We start from the raw sequence: 19,760 nt of genomic DNA, 5'->3' as shown, positions 1-19,760 counted from the left end.
GACAGAGATCCGAGCGACGGGGAGGCGTTTAGGAGCAGAGGAGGAGGAGGAGGAGGAGGGGGTGGGGGCCAATATGCATAAATAAAACCTCCTGGTTCATGTCAACCAAGGTGCCCTTGAGCAAAGCTCCAAAATTGCACCACCGCCACCAGCATGCACAACTGTTGAAAAAGGCATGCAAGAAAAAAAAAAAAAAAGGCTTTAACAGAAAAAAAAAGTGTAAAGGAGACAAATGTTCCCTGCAAGTCCAGGTGCAGAAATATGAACATTGATCCGGTCAATAACGGCAATAGCCAAGTCCATAAAAGATGGGACCAGTGGGGGGAAATGAGGGCTGCTGGGATATGTGAAGCATGTGAGGAATTCCAAACACATTACCTTTCACAATCACCATGCACTGAGAAAAATACAGCCTTTTAAACCATTAAAACCCAATTACCTAGCATCCCAAATTACACACGCAGCTTAACTACATAATCACTGCTGTACAGTCCAGCTGTGTTTGGTGACATTTGGGTTTTATTTAGTGTCATAAAAGCTCAAACTCAGTTGTTTCTGAAATATTTCAAAGTGAAATGCTTCAATAAATACACTTTTATACATATAAGTTGAAATGTTCAAGATTCTGAGGCAATTTATTCTCTTTTAATCAGTGAAACAGATAACTTTGAGTCTTTTTACACCACTGTCTGACATCAGTAACCGTCAGTGTGTGCAGAAAACAGGGCTGCATTTACTGTGATGGCATGTCAGGCTGACCGGGCCAGACTGAGATCCTGGACCACTTTCAGGGGAGAGTGACAGATCTTCCGGAGGATTATTATTTCAATACACACATCATCAGCAGGGTAAAACTAACTTGTCTCACGACGGTCTAATCCCAGCTCACCTTCCCGATTAGTGGGTGAACAATCCAACGCTTGGAGGGCAGGCTTCGCTGAGAAGATTTGGTCAATCCAAGATCAGTAAATCCAAGGTCATGAATAATTAATAAATTATGTTTTTACTCTTTTTTAGCGTAAATAAGTGCAAGTATGCAAAGATTTGAATCAATACCTTCCAACAGAACTTGAACAAATAGAATTTTCATCGAAAAAGATACAAAATTTCAACATTAAGATGATACCAATAGTACAAAATTAAAATTGATCTAAAATTTCTTCCTCTTTAAAGGTTTTTTTACACTTACAATGTCATCCCATGTACCAGTTTGGACCCTGTGGAGGGCTACTTTTGGCCTGCAAGCCATATTTTTGACACCCCTGGCCTAGAGGCAATTTGCAGGTCGGGAATAAAAAGCTTGGGAATTCTGCATTAAACTTGGTGATGTTTATTCACCTTTTCACAATTTTCCATCTAATTTCAGTTCATGTTTTTGGGATTGTGAGATAAAACATGCAAACTCCACACAAAGATCTTCAACATAGAATCAAAGCAGTGCATGTACTGTTTGAGCTAAACCACAAAACCATCATTAAAAATTTACTTTGAGAACTAATATTTAGAGTTCTGTAAAAGTTGTGTATGGTTTCTTTCCTCTTTCTTCTGCTTCTAAGTGATGAAAAATCAGATGTCAAGCCTTCAGATTTGACTAAAAGTGTGCAGGTCCTTTCGGTTGCACCCCCGTTAGGCCATTATTTTCAACTCTTCGGGGGTGAAATGACATATCCTGCATGTAAAAGGGAGCCAGACAGAGCATGTGACATCAAAGGAGGAGTCAGATTTTCTGCATTCTTCTGCACACACAGGCACTTTGTGTTTATGATACACAGAAACAGGCTGCATACACAGAGTCATCGCTCCAGTAAATTGATTTATGTGCACGCTTAGTCTTATTTATAATAATATTACATGAAGGGTCAGACGTCTGCTTAATGTTAGCGAGCGCTGCAGGGCGAGCAGGCCCACCGTCTCGGGGTGACATTAGCACAGGAACACGTTGTACCTGACAGAGTTGATCTGAGGCCAGCAGCTCTCACTGCATTTATCTGCAGATAGCTCTCCGTAATCGCCAAAGTCCCTTGTGCAACATTATGAAAGCGTCACACCTCTCTGATCGACTCATTCTTTCCCACATAAACGCAATTGTTAACCTGTTTTTTTGTCATATTTTTGTGTCACACTGTTGGTGGTGCTCTCATTATTAATACATGCATTTATTCATATTATTTGATAACAGTGGTTTGGATTTCAAACAATGGTTTTAATAAAAAAATCCACATTCAACAACTGAAAGATAATTTAGATCATTTAAGAAATCAGAACCCAGAAATACACTCTGCCCTTTAAAATGACGAAACTGCAGTGACATGGTGATGTTTTTGGAATATACACACACGTTTTAATGCACGAACAGAGTTTTAATGTTGGCCAATTATTGAAATGCTCAAATATGTTGAAACAGAGATGTAGAAAGTGACCTGCAGGTGTTTCTGAGCTGACTTCACCTCAATCACACACAAAAATCCCAAACTCTGCTGCCCCCTGCTGGCTAATGCAGGACATTTCAAGTTAAAAATCACAGCGAGCCACTGAGATCGAAACAGAAAAGACAGATGAATAAAAAAACACAAAGCGCATGATCTGAGAGATTATTGTAGTGTAGTGCCCAGGATTTGGGACGTTTCTGTGTGAAGTTTGAATTTCTTTCGTGTAGCTACGTGCATTGGGTTTTACTTTTACTGCAAAAAAACTCCTTTCGCCAAATTGACTCTACATTAAGATTTTTCCAAAAATCTTGAGATGTCATTTTTTTAAGTATTCAACACAAAAGTATTTTATTGCAATCGTTCACAAAAACCCAATATAACAATTTAAAAAGGATTTGATTTCCAGATCCACTACAACAGAACTGTCAAACAGCCACATATGGCACAATTAGCTGAAGGTAAAATAGTGACATTATAACCTTTAGTTTTATGTGTTTTTCTTGTTGTGGCCAGGTAAGAATATTGCAAACGCATCATGTTTATATGGAGCAATGAATCTTGGGATGTTTGAGGATTTGACAGATACACCTGGTTACAGTGGAAGAAGGACATTTGTCTGGCTTCATTTGAATGAGCTTTCAGCCTTGAATGTTCCCATCAGCCTCAGGAGGATCGGGATGCATCAGTGATTACTAAAACTAGTCACTCCCTTTAATACAGCTGAAAAGCGGCGGTGTCTCTGTTTCTTCACATGATTCCTCTTTAGGTTGTGGCCCACAGTATCCAGATGGATGTGGCTTGGCACTGCTCACTGAGATCTGACTGGAGCTGCTGTCGTCGCAGCTGTAACTCCGGGGAAGACGACAGAGAAAAATCACTGCTCTCCTCAGATTTTTCAGTTAAATGGCTGCAAGAACATGAGGAAAATTCCTCTCATGCTGCAGAGAGGAAGTTCACATTATGAAAATAGACAAAAATAAAAATAAGCAAATTATGATTTATTGGGTCAGAAACTTAAAAAAAAAGAAAAAGAAAAGGCAAAATGGTGAAATGTCCAACAAGATGAGTTTTCAGTTTGATTTATTGAAATTGAATTATTCAAATGTTGTTGTGTGCTAAGTTAATATGAGACAAGACACCAATTAAATTTGACTTGTAACGATAGATGGCATCCATACATTTGTGAGAGAATAATAAAACACAATAGATTTATGTACTTCCATTTAAAGGACCCTTTTCCTTTTATGAACTTTGAACATTGTCAGTGTGTGATTACTTCATTAAAATCAGTTCAGCAGGCGTTTCTCTTCATTTGTGCATAATTGAGTAATTTATATGAATATAAGACCCCCCCCCCCCGCCCACCCCCACCCCCCCACCCCCAAACGACTGGCTTACCACTGAGCAACTCGGTAGGTGGAGCCAATCATGAAGCGCCAAATACGCATGCGCAGCATCTATCGTACTTCAGGAAAGCCTCTTGCTCTGACTGTCTTTCTTGCACTTCTGCTTTACTGACAACTTCCACAACAACTCCCGAAAGACAAACTCCTCCAAAAAGGCGCCACACCAAGCTGGTTTCCCTGGAACTGCTTGGGGGTATCGGACTCTTCACCAGTCCGTTTTTGACCGGAAGGACACTGTGGAGCAGCCACGCCCAGACAGGTAGGCTGAGGAGCTAGACAAACTGCTGGTAAAACAACTTGTATCCCTTATGTAATTTGGACTTTTTTCATTTGGAGAGTTCATCAACAGGTGAACCACATCGTCTTGTCCAACTTTCGAGAGGTTATGGAGCTGAGGAGGAAAAAAAAAAACAAACAAAAAAAACAAAACAAGCTGAAGCATAAATTATAGTAACGAACTGGGTCTCATATTTTTAGGAAGAAGTAATGGCATTGTAACTTTTGGAAAAGTAATCAGTTAGATTACTTGTTACAAAAAATAGAAATACTGTTTATTTTATTGCAGTTACCGGCATCATCGGCTTGCAAATATGCAAATATATGCAAATGAGCAGCTGTGCAGATTAGACGATGACGTCATTTAGAACTTGACAGGTGGCAACAATGTATCAACCAAGAGGCAGGCATTCGTGACGTCACCCATTTGTTTGTATTATCATCAAGTGAGGCCAGCTCAGAGGCTGATGATGGAATTTTGGAGCCAGAGATGGAAAAAAAGACAGCGAGAGGGTGGGGCCAGAGAGCGACAGGGGGCGGGGCTGACTGAGAGCCCAGGACTGTGGTGTTGTGTGATCATGATGGTCTGCTGTAAACTGCTTCCATAGTGTCTGCATACCATTTGCTTGTCAATGATAATGTTGACAGTGTTTATGCATTTGACCAGGACCAAAAACAACACCAGGAACATCCACTGCCGCACCATGCTGGTGTTGTGCCGAGGTACTTACCCCCGATAGAAAGTGTATCCCCTGAAATAATTTGTACCCCCCTGTAACTTAGGGAAGAAGTCAGCTAGTCCTTTGAAACTCTCCAATATCATCAATCTTAAACAGAAATGATCACAAAATAAATTTCATGATGATGGTAGTTTATGATTTGACCAATCTGGGGGGGAATGCCAATTTTTGCAGGCTAAATATAGTTGAGTCTTGGGCTGAACGATATGGGCAAAATTTCATATCTCGATATCCATGTGAGATATCTCGATATCGATACGATATATTACAATGAATTCAGTGAAAGTTAAGCATTTTTCAAAAAAAAATAAAAACATCATAATACAAAAGGATGTAAAAAAAAAAGCAGTTATATTTATGAGAACTCACTGCCACTACCACCAAACTCGTTTGTGCAGATTCTGCAACTGCCCTCTGCCATCAGCTGTCAACCAGTAAACGAGGTTTGTGGTTAGCTGGACTTACCTGTGCATGGGCGAGCTTACATGCAGGGCAAGCAGGGGAAAACTTGATATTGTTGATTTTGAGAAACTAATGTCCTGAATGTTCATATCCCGATATCGATACGATAACGATATATCGTTCAGCCCTAGTCGAGTCCTCATGTTTTTACGTTTTTCATGGATACGTTCTTTTATTTTGAAAGTGTGGAAACTTCCGGATGATCATAAATAGCAGTAGGGGGCTAATCTAAGAAAAAAGAAAAAGAGCAATCAAAACTCAACATATGAGCATGGTATGAAGACAGATAGAGCAATACTAATGAAGACTACTGATTCTTTGTCAGATCAGTTTCTTATGGCACAACACAGTGTGATAAAGGACGGCAGTTGAAAAACTAAGCATTTCAAACAATGGATTTGTTTATTTTGATATATTAATTATGTGCAATTAAAAAAACTGCACAGGAAAGGCATTTTATGCATGCTCCCACGAACAGGGGATACACTTTCTATCAGGGGTAAGCACCTTGGCACAACGCCGCCCCGTAGCGGTGTTTCCCCCGGTCGCTGGCGCTGTTTTCTCCCGGGTAGGGGCACTGGCTCCCCGGCCATCTGTGGTTCTTTCTCCCCGGCCACTAACGATGCTCTCCCCTTGGCCGTTCACGGTGTTTCCCCCCAGCTGCTGGTGCTGCTGTTTAAAGAGGGACAACGCAACCTGGCTCCAAAACGAAGCAGAACCCCAGAGCCAGAAAAACAAAACCCGTTGCTAGTTTAAAGTTGGTTAAACCTCATGTTGAGGACACAACATCTCAGAAAAAAAAAAAAAAAAAAAGATGTTTTGGGGGAACACAACACATCATATTTACAGTTATATATAAATGCAAAAAATACAGAAAGTACTGGACAACAGAATCCCTTGATGGTCTTTTAGAGCAGTTAATCCAGATTATAGTCATGTCTACAATGAATCAGCAACAAATTAAAACTAGTCAACAAACTGAGTAACTCTTTAAAATGACAATTGTAGGAGATGTCAGCTCCTTAAAGGAGCTTAAATGGTAAATGGACTACACTTATATAGCGCTTTTACAAGGCATCAACAGAGTCCGAAGCACTTTACAATGCAAGATCACATTCACCCATTCACACACCAGTGGAGGCGGCTGCCATGCAAGGCGCTCAGTCCATGTACTGGGGGCAATTTGGGGTTCAGTGTCTTGCCCAAGGACACTTTGACATGCAGACAAGGGGAGACAGGAATCGAACTAACAACCTCCCGATTGCAAGACAACTGCTCTCCCCACTGAACCACAGCCGCCCAACTTAAGGCAAGATTTGTGAAAAACTGCACATGCCTTTCCAGTTTGTTCAATGCTAATGGGCCGTGAAGCATTAAAAACCTAAAATAACAGGCCAATCCGCGCATCTGTTGCCTTATACAGGCTGTGTGCCACAGAATTGGCTGCAGTTCGGCGTCCCAATTTCCCGCGCAATTGTGGGGATGTGACGTAAATTGACGTTGTATGTGTGTTGCCGACAGCTCTTGAACAGGAAGAACATGGCCGCCGTGGACACGCACTCAAACACTGATGGCTGCTGAAGAATCCATTTGTATCTCAGCAAACGACCTGCATCCACTCTAAGCCCACAAAAAGTGCCACCATGAAGAAAAAAAGGATTTTATAAGCGTTATCTCGTGAGTCAAAAAAAAAAAAAAAAATTACCGAAGCCGGGCAGGCACCCGAATAAATACTGGATATGTGTTTGATTCATGGAGGGAAATTCAGCTGCATTTGGGAGTCACTGGCCCATCTGGTGCAGTGCTGTGAAGACGGACAGTCTGTAAAGTGTTGGTGCGCGCTCCCGTGCCGCCTTGGCTGGTGGCTGCAGTTACCCACAGCGCCTATCACGGCAGCACTGAGGTAAATTTTGTAAAGTTGCCTGAAGTCCCTTCAATGAAAACTTCCTGGAAGCTGCTGGAAGGTTCTGTCAGTCATTCCAGAGCAGACCTGTCAATCGCTCCCTCATTATGAAAAATTTAACGCTCTATAAAAAAAATGAGTGTTAATATATTTTTAGATGGACCACCTGATCTCTCTTTTGGACGATGAAATACAATGAAAAAAACAACTCTGAGTTGTAGAAACTCAGCCGATCCAGTTTTATTGATGTTTCGTTTTGAATTGGAGTCTATAGTCACAGTCCTCTTGGAGCCAGCCCCTGGTGGACACTGTGATATTGCAAGTTTTTGGCACTTCCGGGTGGGCTTCATGTTTTGGAGCCACATGTTGATACCATTGTATATACATCAATGGTATCAACATGGATTTTTTTTTTTTCTCTCCAAAGCACAATAAAGTGCCTTATATTTTATTTCATGGTTCAGCATTTCATGCAAATATTATCACTATTTCACATTAATCACTTTCATTGAAATTATTATGATATTATAATGTATAACTCGACTCACCATTCAGTTCAGTTCAGCTTTATTTGTACAACACAGTCATTTCTAGAAGCTTTTATAGATAAAAACACTACAGTTCCACATGAGCAAGCTTCAGTGATCGTGGAAAGAAAAACTTTCTTTTAAAAGGAAAAAAATCTTAGAAGATTAGAATGACAAATCCAATGTTGACTTCAATGAGTACACCTTAAATAGAAGGCAAAACATTTATCAAAGTGAAACAATATAAAATATCATGTAGGTAAACTGGTAATTATCAGAAAATATAAATGGAGAATGAATGAATGAATGAATGAATGAATGAATGAATGAATGAATGAATGAATAAATAAACACACATATTGTTCCAGTCATATTGCAGACATGTTACTATCTGGTTGTATCATTGTCATTTTACACTTATAAATAAATGTTGTAAAGAATAGAAATTTTATAATCAAGGTGATTCTTTCAACATTGTTTGTATGTTATTATAATAGGTCCACACAGTGGTGCAGTGGTTAGCAATCACCTCACAGCAGGAAGGTCCCGGCTCAAACCCTGGCTGGGGCCTTGCATGTTCTCCCCATGAGGATGTGGGTGTGCTCTGGTTTCTTTTCTTTGTCGTCATGTACTGACATTGACACTGGGTTCCTCAGTGGAATAACTGGGTTTGTTTGTTTCACATAAAATGATTTAAAAAATGTTTTTGGGTTCATGTGGTAATTACAGGTTCACAAATTATGATTACATTTGATTAATTACAGTCCAGTTTGTGAATAATTAATGATAAGAAATAGATAAATATTCAAAATAATAGTTTCACCCTAACCCAACTCATAGCTGGTGGAAGTCATATTTTCAGTATTGTTTATGTCGATGATAACAGTGGTAGTAATAAATATTAATTCAAGAACTTTCTTTATTTATTGATCATTTTATGGTTTAATTGCATGTTTCAGTGTTCCTGCATTAGCAGTTATGAAACTGTAGAGGTCACCAAACAACAGTCAACAGCTCTAATCTGTTTGTAATCTTTTCCCAAGGCCCCTTTAATTCTCTGCAGTGTGTTTGCCCTCCACTCAGCCTCTCTGAACCTCTGTGTGATTCTTCTGACTGACTCCATTGCCAAGGCCTCCACGCACCTTTCTGACAGCACACAGTCGCTGTTAAACACCACAGCTGGGTGTGTGTGGGTGTGTGTGTGTGTGTGTGTGTGTGTTCATGCCTGCATCTGCATTCTCAATATCCTAACCCTCATCCATCCGCCTCCCTCCGGTGCAGTTAGTTATCCCACTGTTTAATTATACACAAAATGACAAAAATCAATATTAGTTTATAGTTTGTTTCTTTTCTTCCTTTTTTTTTTTTTTTTCATTTTTCCTCTCAGCGGGCTCTTTGTGTAAGACAATCAATATTCTTACTTTGGCCCTTGGGGGGAGGCTAAAAACGATCTATAATAGGATTCAAGTCAAGCAGCAGGAATAACAACAAGCCAAACCAATTTCCCACAGGCGAAAAGTGAGCGTTAACGCCACAGTTTGTTGTCTCAGAGCTTCAGATTGGTAGCTCTGAGCACAGAGGTGGCAGCCTGGAAATGTGGGAAATTAGATTTTTTATTGGTATTTATTGGTCTTAAACACCACCACGAATTACTATCTAGTTAAAGATAAAATCTGTGACAGCTGTGACTACAAACTCCGACAAATTGTTAATTTTCTCCTTCATGTCCTCTCAGAAAGTTAATAAATATCCCCGTGTGAAAGTTGCACCTCTCCCCAGATCAGTATTCTCATCACGGGACATTTGATAAATGCTCTCCCTGATTTGGAGCCAGAGCAGATGGTCTCGTGACTGGAAAAAAAGAGCTGCAAAAAAAAAAAAAAAAAAAAATTGGGGCAAAGAGAGGAGAAGCAGCGGCGAGGTGAAGCAGCAGGCCTCAGGAGGGGAGAAGAAAAGAAACGCCAGCCTGCAATAACCCAGCTGTTTCCTCAAGACGAGGCCCAGAGCCAGAATACCTGCTGTAGTGCGATAACGCACAGGCCAAATCAGAATCACGTGAACGCAGTGGAATTTAAAAAACCATGTGTGGATTAATAATTAATGACAAAAGTGTCCAGGAATGCATTCAGATGAGAAAATATTGCAACCATTGTAGATCAATGCCATATACAAGGTCAACGTGTAATGTTATGTTTTGATTTAAAAAAGAAGAAATTAGGAATAATCAGAGGAACCAGAATCATCCAAAATAATACATTTCTCTAACTCCACTCACCACGTGTAGTTGCAATTTGCACCACCAGGGGGTGTATGGAGTCAAATGAGGAATCACATGATGAGGTTTTCAAGTGAAAATGCAAAATTTCTGTTGCATTATGGGTGTTGGTTTACTGGACAATGATGCTCGGAACCACTGACAGCACAACTTTTGGAAAGCAACTCCCAAGGTGGAACCTTTTGAAAATTCTCCGTCTCCATGGAAACGGGGTAAAAAAACACTCTGTCTCCTTGTAGACTGTAGCAAAGCTGCTACTGCACATGAGCACCAGCGCCACAGAAAATAGTCGAATGTCTGGGTACACAGCAAATTTGTGTATTAATCATGTGTGTTTTGTCAATATGTTTCGTGAAAATACTTTATTACTATGGACTCAACTCTCTGCTTTATGAATTGTACATGGTGACTTCGCCTCTTTACACATGCTATCTGATTCATTTCACCGGAGTGGTGGCTTCCTGTAATAGATTAACTGTGTCACCAGCATTAAATGACTCAACACTGCCACCCAGTGTACAACAGAAGCATGATTTGATTTGTAAATATAGTAACTGACATGGGGCACTGGTGTGATGGAGGTCTGCTTCGTTACTCTGGTTAGATATTCCAGGTATCTGTACTTCATTTGAGTTTGTACAGAAAAAATAATGTAGTTTCTGACTGAAATGTTAGTTTTTTACTGAATTACATGAGGCATTAACATTTTACTTCAGTTAAACTGGCACTTCCACTGGAGCCCAGTCTTCTCCAGCTGGGGGGCGGTTATGAAGAGAGCGAGGTGGGGAATCGAAGCTCTAACGTCTGGACTGGAAGATGATCTGCCCCATCAGTTTCCTATCAGCCCTCTTCTCTAACCATGACTCAGCAGCTGCAGCACTGAAGTATGGCGGCAGAGATCAGGGACGAGCAGACCGTTCTGCTGCACTTTCTGGAGCCTTTCGCACCGTTGGGGAGTCTGCAGCAAAGATTTCTGCTCCAGCTGAAGAGCACAGCTGTGTTTTGATGTCTTCCTCCCTCCCGCCTGCCCGTTGAAACAATTCAATACCCGCATGTGCGCCTGGGTGAGAATTGTGCGTCATGCATGATTTGAGCGGTTAAGCTCCTGAGCATGTGAGCCGCACAAGGGTTAATATATGTTAGATTTATGTAAAGCTGCACTCGATTTTCATCAGATTAAGGGAGACAGGCTGGCAAACCGGATGCATGATGGGGCATTACGTTACACAGAGGTGTCTCCATTCATCTCCGGCTCCCCACTGAACATGTTGTCCTGTTTTCGGCTTTAAAACCCTGAAGAGCGACCTGCTACTGATGGAAAGAAGTCAAGTCAGAGTTCACAAATCTGCACAAATGCGCAACTGTTGCAGCTCCTCTCCTCGGGAGCGCTGGGTTTGTGGATCATTGTCTTCCTGTTTCCCTGAACCCTCGGGGGGGCCGCAGATGCAAATCTTGGTTTTGTTTTTCCGAAAAGCGCCGCACTGCTTCAAAGAACATCTCTGTGTCTTTAAAGCTCTCGGAGTGAGATGAAGTTATAAATCAGGCAGACAGTTTGGGGGAACGAGGCCTCTGCTGGTTTTCATGTTCCTGTCATATCCGTCTCTGAATCTACCCAAACACATCCAAACGCACCACAACGGGAACTCAGGGAGCTCCGTTTTTGGGTTGAAATAATCCTTTTAATGCCGTGATGTTGCATGAGCTGAAGTGATTGATATTAACCAGCTGAACCAGACCACTGTGATAGATTCTGTGTGCTGCCTCTGAAATGTTCTCGAGGCGTTTTGTTGGAGAAAGAAAAACAACCATTTGCTGCAGTTTGTATCTGAGCTCATTCCCTGTGGTTACCCTCTCTGGTGAGATTCTTGGAGGAATTGTATGTGTGTGTGTGTGTGTGTGTGTGTGTGTTCATGAAAAGTTATTATATTTCTCTGGACTGAGGAGCAAAATTTGATTTGCAAATTAGTGTGTGTATTCAGCCTTGAAGAGTTTCTGTGGAAAAGAAATGAGGAATAATATTTGACTTGAAGATACCGAGAAACAATGTGCGAGCCATTTTCGGTTCTGTATATTTACATATTTCTGGTCAAAACTTCAGATTGGATTGACGTTTGCGGTAGCCGGCTACACCGAGGCCCCATTTACATTACATCTCAAGATAAAACAATTTTGTTTCAGAAAAGTTTCACGTTTACGCTGCGGTTTTAATAAAACAGGTTAATGAAAAGCTTAAGAAAATGTGGCGTTGCTCAGATGGGTTTTATTGATTTTAGCTTTCATTTTACAGGTAGGCAGTAAATTGATGTTGAAAACTGAACAATTACAGCAGGAATCATCAATACAGTAAGTTATGTAGCCTTCACACTCAAAGCTTTTTGTTCATCCATTCCATTCCGGCTTTATGCAGACTATTGAGCCAGAAGAGATGGAGCCTATCTGAGCCAACTCAGAGTGAGCAGCCGGTCACACCAGCTACAAGATAACATCACAGAGGCTGACAACCACACACACACAAACACACACACCACCTACAGGCAATTTACAGGGACCAATTAGACACAGAAACGCAACAATCCCCCACAATGGGAGAGAGAATCTGAGTTTCAGCAGGATGGAGCCTCTGCAGAAGGTTCAGAAGTGGCAGATTTCTGCTGGAAAGGTTGAAGTGTTGGGAGATAAACAGACGCGGGAAGCAAGAAATGAACATGCATGCTGTCATTTCCACCCGAGAAGGGTGAATCCAGTCCCTGCTGACGAGCAACGGAGAGTCACCAATTAACCTCAAACGTGTTGCATGCAAACCGGCGCGACAGTTCATGGCGTGCACCCAATTATACGCTGCATTTCCACCGATTCAGCCGTCTCAAACCATTCCAGCAAACACTCGTATACAAGTGGTTGTGGCTCAGTTGGTGGAGCGGTTGTCATTTGAGGCTTGATTCCCCATCTCTCTCTGCGCACATGTTGAAGTGCCCTTGAGCAAGAATGTGAATGGATGGAGAAACTTCAACACAATATGTCCAATTTAACAGTATTCACAGGACTAACATGACACTGTCTTATCCTTCTTTTTTTTATATAATAAATTGTATTGTTGCTTGGTGATCAGCCTAGCAAGTTTTGTTCTGCATAATCATAAAGGAGAATTATGGAGGGGGGGGCTGTACATTTTCTGGCATGTGCAGTGTCAAGCAGGCTGAAATAATGTGTGTCCACCTTTAACTTTAGCTGTGATTGATGGAACTCGTCTAAATTCGCAGGTTTTATTATGAATGGTCAGAAACGTTTACACTATAAACCGCATGGTGTTAGGCTCAAGGGATCGGTATAAACAAAAGCTCGGGATACACTTTTTAATCAAAGATACACTCTTTGGTATGACAACAGCTGATATTCTATTGCTTCTATCTATCTATCTATCTATCTATCTGTCTATCTATCTGTCTATCTATCTGTCTGTCTGTGAGATGCTGCAGCAGGCTGGTGTCAGAGGCTTTGTCTGTCTCAACGCTTGAAAGGGAACTGGCCCTTTAACCGCGCGGTCGTTACTGCTCATGCTCGAGGCTTTGTGCAGGAGTTTCCCCGTCACAGACCAGCTGTGTGTGTGTGTGAGAGAGAGAGAGAAAGGGAGAGAGAGAGAGGGAGGGAGGGAGTGTGTGTGTGTGCACGCTGAGGAGTGAGAGCAGCAGAGAGGAGAGTCGTCGGCTGTGGCTGTCGCATCCTCGGATCCCGGAGCCCGGGTGGAGCGCAGCGCAGCGCAGCGCAGCGGAGGGCACGTCTTTGTCTGGGAAGGCGGAGAGCTGCGTGGCTTCGCCTCACCTCTGGGAGGATTACAGCTGTGTTTTTGACGTGCGGAAGGAGCATCTTCCGATCACCGTTCTGCATGTGTGTGTGTGTTTACATCCTCGACCGCGTTGGAAGTTATCTGGAGGACTTTGCGGTGACGCGATGTGCGTAAACGGAGGATTTAACCAGGAGAAGATGCAGTTTGGGATCCGTTTCTGACATCGGAACTGTTCCCATCAAACTTTGCTTTGTCCGTCCGGTCCCGCAGCTTCCTCCACGCCGCTCGGCATGCTCTGACGGCGCGTGTTTGCGGTTTTCCCTGCGCTTTTTTTGTCCTCACCCCACAGGAGTGACGGGTGGATTGAGTGCACCTCCCCGGATGGCGGCAGATCAGCAGGTCGCAGTGTGAGCTGACAGCTCGCCTCTCTCGCTCTCTCCGCGCGCGCACACACGGCCATGGGTGAAGCCGCGGGGGCGCACGTGTGCGCCTGGAGCGGCCCGACCAGGAGGAGCGTCCAGGACGCGCGCGTCTACCTGGGAATACTGATGCTGCTCCACCTCGTGCTGCGCGCGGAAGCCTCGTCCGCGTCCAAGTCCTGCGAAAAAAGCTGCTTTTCAGGGACGTGCGTGAACGGGACGTGCGTGTGCGACCACGGCTGGGTCGGGGATCAGTGCCAGCACTGCCAGGGCAGATTCAAGTAAGACTCACACTCATATGACGGCTGATCGGTGCCACATGGAGCCCTGAATGTTTGTTTTTCATGGTTCAGATCCAGGCTGCGTAGTTTGCATGTTCTCCCTGCGCACGCGTTTCCTTGTACACAATACAAACATACATCTTCGGTGACTTGCTGACTGTGAAATTGCCCCTCATTAGATTGTCTCCGTGATGGATTGGTGACCTTGCCATGATGCATTCTGAGCCGGGATCAGCTCCATCAACCTGACTCGGATAAAGTGGTTTAGAGGAGAGACGGATGAACGGAAACGCATCATTATAACTGTAATCATGGCTGCTTGATGACTTCATGGGCAGCACAGCAGGGTAGTGGTTAATCTCACCTCACATTATGGAAATACTCGGTTTGAGTCCAGACTTTCAGGTCTCTTTATAAATTAAGTTTGCATTTTTTATTCTTAAGATGCTGTTTTAATCCCATGTTTGAGGTCAACTGATGGACTGGTAGTCATGACGCTCTAGAGGCAAACGTTACTGTTCATGCTCGCAGCACTACTTATTTCCAAAAAGTAGTGTTTTCTTTCCTTTTCCTCGGAGACAGAGCCAGTGTTAGAGAGAAGTTTGACTTTGGGAGCCGTGAGCTGGGATCATCTCCAGCCTCCCCGGAGACTCTGAGCTGAATCAAACAGGGAAGAAGATGTATTGATCCACAGTGACGTTATGACTCCCACACCTCCCGTCCAAGATGATCAGTCATCTGGCTGCAGCTCGACTGCAAGCTGAAAGTCTTCTTCGATGGGAGATGGATGGATGGATCGCTTTTGCCGTGAATAATGGCAGTTGGGTGTTTATTCCTGTCAGATATTCTGTTTCACTGAATAGCAATAACACACAACCCCTTCTGTGGTTTGAAGTGAGGTTTTGGCTGTTTTCCAGCTCTGATGAGAGCATCCCTTCATCCATCCATCCACCTGTCTTGGTCGAGTCAGACTGAAACACAGCTGACTTTGAGCATTAGACGGGTTACATTAAGAAACAATGAGGGGAAAACTTCAACGGCAGCCCTGAACAGTGAAGTCCTCTGCTGACTAATGGCACTTTAAAATTTGCTGTGTATTTTTCACATATCTAGCTAGAAGATACAAACCAGTTTTAGCAGAAATAATGATTTTACTTTGCTGAGAATCATTTCCACAACTGGCTCACCACCACTTCCATTTGAGGACTCTGTTATGATATTTTATCTTGTGCTACGTCCTAATTCCTGCAGTCATTCGGCTCTCTTCTATTGCACTTGTTCTCCCCCACACAACTTATTCAGGGTCTTATTAAATCTGGATTGTAGGACAAAGCTGCAGTTTCCAATAAAAACTTGTTGACGCACAGGGAGAACATGCAACGCTCCAAACAAAGAGCCTGTGAGGAAAGAGCGCTGTCCACCCAGAGTTTCAAGGGCTTCATTTTTAATGAGTGTAAACATGTTGCTAAACATGCCAACAGGCAGCTTTAAAGCTCAGACAGCAGATTGGTCATCACTGGATCTCTCCCTGCCTCTCTCTCTCGCTCTCTCACTCTCTCACTCTGTCTGTCTCTCTCTGTCTCTCTCTGTCTCTCTCTGTCTCTCTCTCTCTCTCTCTCTCTGAGCTGTAAACACGGCCTCATTAAACCTGCTTCGTCTGCTTTCCAGCAGGTACTCTTTCCAAATGAATCAAGATTCAGGGATGGCATGGCCGATATCTTGCCCCTGAGATGTTCTGAGAGGGATTTTATTTGGCTGTAAAAGCTGAAATATGAGCTGCTGCCATCCTCTTCCTGTGCGGAGAAGCACAGGTGATGCGGAAGTTTCTGATCATTGAGTTATGTGCTTCTGCCACATATGAAACACACTTTGAAAATAATTAATGGTGATTTTCAGCCCGATTTGAGGGAAAACGAAGCAGAATCACTTTACGTATCTGCTGGATGTGGCCTTTTCTTAAACTCCTGTTTATCGGAGGAGGAGCGCGTCTTTATTTCTGAACTACCTCAGTCTGACTGAAACCAAAATCTCAAAATGTTTTTCCACTGTGAGAAGCATTAGCATGAGCCTGTATCTACAGTGGATGTCATGCATTAGCAACCTTGGCTTAATTGTATAAGACTCTTTTAAGCCTCCATCGTTCACTCATGAGTGACATATAGAGCAATAACGTGGCCCCTCCACCTTTGCTGTCCTTCGCCATGACTGAAATGCTGCTCCAGCTCTTTCTCATTTGTTTGTTTTCTTTCTCTCCGCCGCCATGTGACCTTAGTACGAACCCTCCTCGGCTTTCCCTCTGGCATTCGGTGCGAGGCAGTTTTGGTGATGGAGGCTTCTTGGTGGTGTCTGAAGTGTTTTATTAATGCTTCCACGTGTAATGAGTTCACTAGACCAACAATGTCTTGATTAAAGAGCATCTTCCTCCACTTAATGGATTTAACTTTAATTTTGAAAATCCATCATTTGTGGGACAGAAAGTAAATCCACACACATGAGAGCTGGACTGATGTGGTCGCCTGTATTGGTTCTTGTCAGGACTTGAGCTGCAGCAGTGTCTTGAATCAACTGTCTGATAGATTTGTTCGGTGAAGACCAGTGAATGCAGCTTTAATGTAGTCCACTGAAGACAAATGCTTGGATCAACTTCTTTGAATCCTGCTGAGACATCAGTACTTTTACGAGATTCTTCCAGTGATACTTCTGAACATATAATTTCAAAACAGTCCCTCATCTTTGGATCCAACGACTTCAGTTTTATCTTTAAACTGAATAAAGTTCTGTCAAATCCGAAGGTGGACCTGCTCAGTACAGTCACTCAGATTTTTTTTCAACTTGAACTGTGGTTTCCTGGTGAGAGAGTGACGTTCACCTGGCTTCTGAGCCAGTGGCAGCAGGTAGATGTTAAACAGAGGTGGGCCCAGGATGGATCCTTGAGGAACTCCACATGTGATTTGGTTCAGCTCAGACTTGAAATTGATCCAATGAAGTTCCTATCTTTATAGACAGATTCTGAAGCTGTTTGCTGCTGTGGTGTTTTTGAGAACCTTAATGAGATGTCATGACCCAGAAAACTGTATTTGTTGAAATTTCTTTTTCAAAAATTTCAGCCAGGAATGTAAAATTTAATCTGTAATCGAGTTTTCATAAACTGAGGTTTTCTTTTTTTGTGAGATGTGATTCCCTAACACTTTTACTCCAGAGATAAGAGACTCATTTGCAATCTTGAGAAGTCATTTAGAGGTTTTTAGTCTCTCTCTTTGTTCTTTCTGTTGACATTAGCATTATGGGAAGCTGTGTTCTCCCGCGAGGAGCAGCTGTTAGTATTTTGTTAACCTTCCATTCACTTGAGGAGTTCCTCATTAATCCTGAACTAATTCGCTCCTCCTGGCAGCAGCGTGAAAGACGCTGCAGTGAACGCAGCCTTGGTGTTTGCCTGCATCCGCCGTAGCCGTGTTGCATTAGCGAGCATCCCGAACGATCGGATCCAGACGCTCACCTCAAACATTCTCCAGAGAGGATGAGGTTGCCTCGTCGCAGTCGCCTACAGGCTGCTCTGCTCGAGCGTGTCTGAGCAAACGGCCAGACCTCGGCCTGATCTTTCCTCTCCGGAGCTCCGTATCGATTTCTCAATCGATGTGATTGTTGCGAGAGCGACAGACGGCGGCGCACGACAGCTGTCGGCAGGACGACGGACAACACCGCAGGGATGAGCAGGGACAGGCGGCCGGTTAGCATCTGTTACTCTTTCTCTCGCCGCTTCATGTTAGCTGTGCCGTTAAATGTAAATATGGACCCTCTATTAAATTTAATCCATTCAATATGTCATTTAAAGCGTATTACAGCTGTGGCCAGATGTTTTGGAAAAAACTGTTTAGTGGTGTAATTTTTTCCCCATTTTTGTCTCATAGAGTCAATGTTGTGGATTCGAGTTAGTCCGGGACTTTCTGTGTGCAGTTTGCATGTTCTCTCCGTGTATGTGTGGAGAATTAGAAGATTTTGGTTCCACTTGAAAATAGAAAATGTAGCTTTTTGTCGCAGTTTGTCAGTGTTTGTGGCGCAGTGGGGCAGCTGAAGAGAATCTCCACGCCAATCTCCAAGTAGTGTCCGTCCAGTCAAGATACAGCAGTTAGAGCACAGAGGAAAACTGGTTACTGTGGCCTGAAAGTACTGTGTACCGAAGCTTTAGTGGCCGCTGGAACACACACGCACACACACACACACACACCACACAAGCAGTGCCGCATGTCTCATATCCACACAGACAGATCCAATAAAGGAGAAATAGGGAGCCGACTGTGTTTGTCTATTGATTTAAGGTATCGGTGCTCTGTTTAGTTTTATTGGTCCACAGGCTCGTCCTTTGTTTTCCAATTTTTTTTTTTCTCTTCTATTTCATTCTCGCTCTCTTTCCGTCCTGACTTGATAACATCTTTCACGGGCACACACCAACACACACCTCATTTCTCCGGGCTTCTCTTCTCTCTCTGGCTTCTCATTGACATTCACAGAAATTCCTTCTTGGAATATGACGCATAATGACCTTTTCCTTTGCTTTTAATGCGGCGCTGGTCTGCATCTTAATGTCACATTTAAAAACTTCTCACTTAGCTGATAAACAGCGACTTTTATGGTGAAGAAAGGTCTACCGAAGAGCAAATGTCTGCCGAGTCTCGAGGACAAAACGCCTTGGGGGAAGTTTCTTGAGGAAGACCTGAAGGCAAACTGGGGTCCGAGCTGCACCGACATGCCGCCGCTTTAGGGTTTACCCTGCTTGCACTCGTAGTCAGGTGGCATTGATTGAATTTTCCACCATGTTTCGTGGCGTTTTCTCATCCTTCGTTGAATCAGCTGTGTATCCGTCGAGCCCAAACCCTGAACTCACCGTCACGCCCGTCAGCGATGAAGGTAAAAAAGGATTTTCATCCAACAGGTTACCTGAAAACGGCGGCGTTGGGAAAACTCTCCCGTAGATCGACGTGGCGGCGGCGCCTGGCACTCTGCGCAGCAAACCGTCTGCTGCGACACATCAAAGTAAATCTATTTGCCCGAGGTTTTGCTGGAATAAACCGCTGCATTAATCTCGCTTTGTCTCCTGCATGCTAAGTGCAGGCAGCCAGAAAGACCCGAGGCCACCGCGAAATGAACTCATCACAACACTTTGAGTCATTATCCACCAGCGGACATGCAGCAGGGGGTTCTGGGTAAAAAAAAAAAAAAAAAAGAAGAAAAAAAAGGATGCTGATGTTTGCTAATTGATA

General features: G+C 43.2%; 1 protein-coding gene across 1 annotated transcript in view; it reads left to right on the top strand.

Annotated features, from left to right (window-relative positions):
• The first annotated feature begins 14,263 nt into the window (after positions 1–14,263).
• The window catches only part of atrnl1a (attractin-like 1a), a 251,087-nt gene continuing 245,590 nt past the window's right edge, over positions 14,264–19,760 (top strand). Inside the window, 1 exon segment of the mRNA XM_030106400.1 lies at positions 14,264–14,502. Within this exon segment, the coding sequence (XP_029962260.1) occupies positions 14,351–14,502 (152 nt within the window). The 5' untranslated portion in view covers positions 14,264–14,350.

Source organism: Salarias fasciatus, chromosome 13, assembly GCF_902148845.1.
Source record: "Salarias fasciatus chromosome 13, fSalaFa1.1, whole genome shotgun sequence".
NCBI lineage: Eukaryota > Metazoa > Chordata > Actinopteri > Blenniiformes > Blenniidae > Salarias > Salarias fasciatus.
Note: the sequence above shows the minus strand (reverse complement) of the source record. Positions and strands in the feature narration are given on the sequence as shown.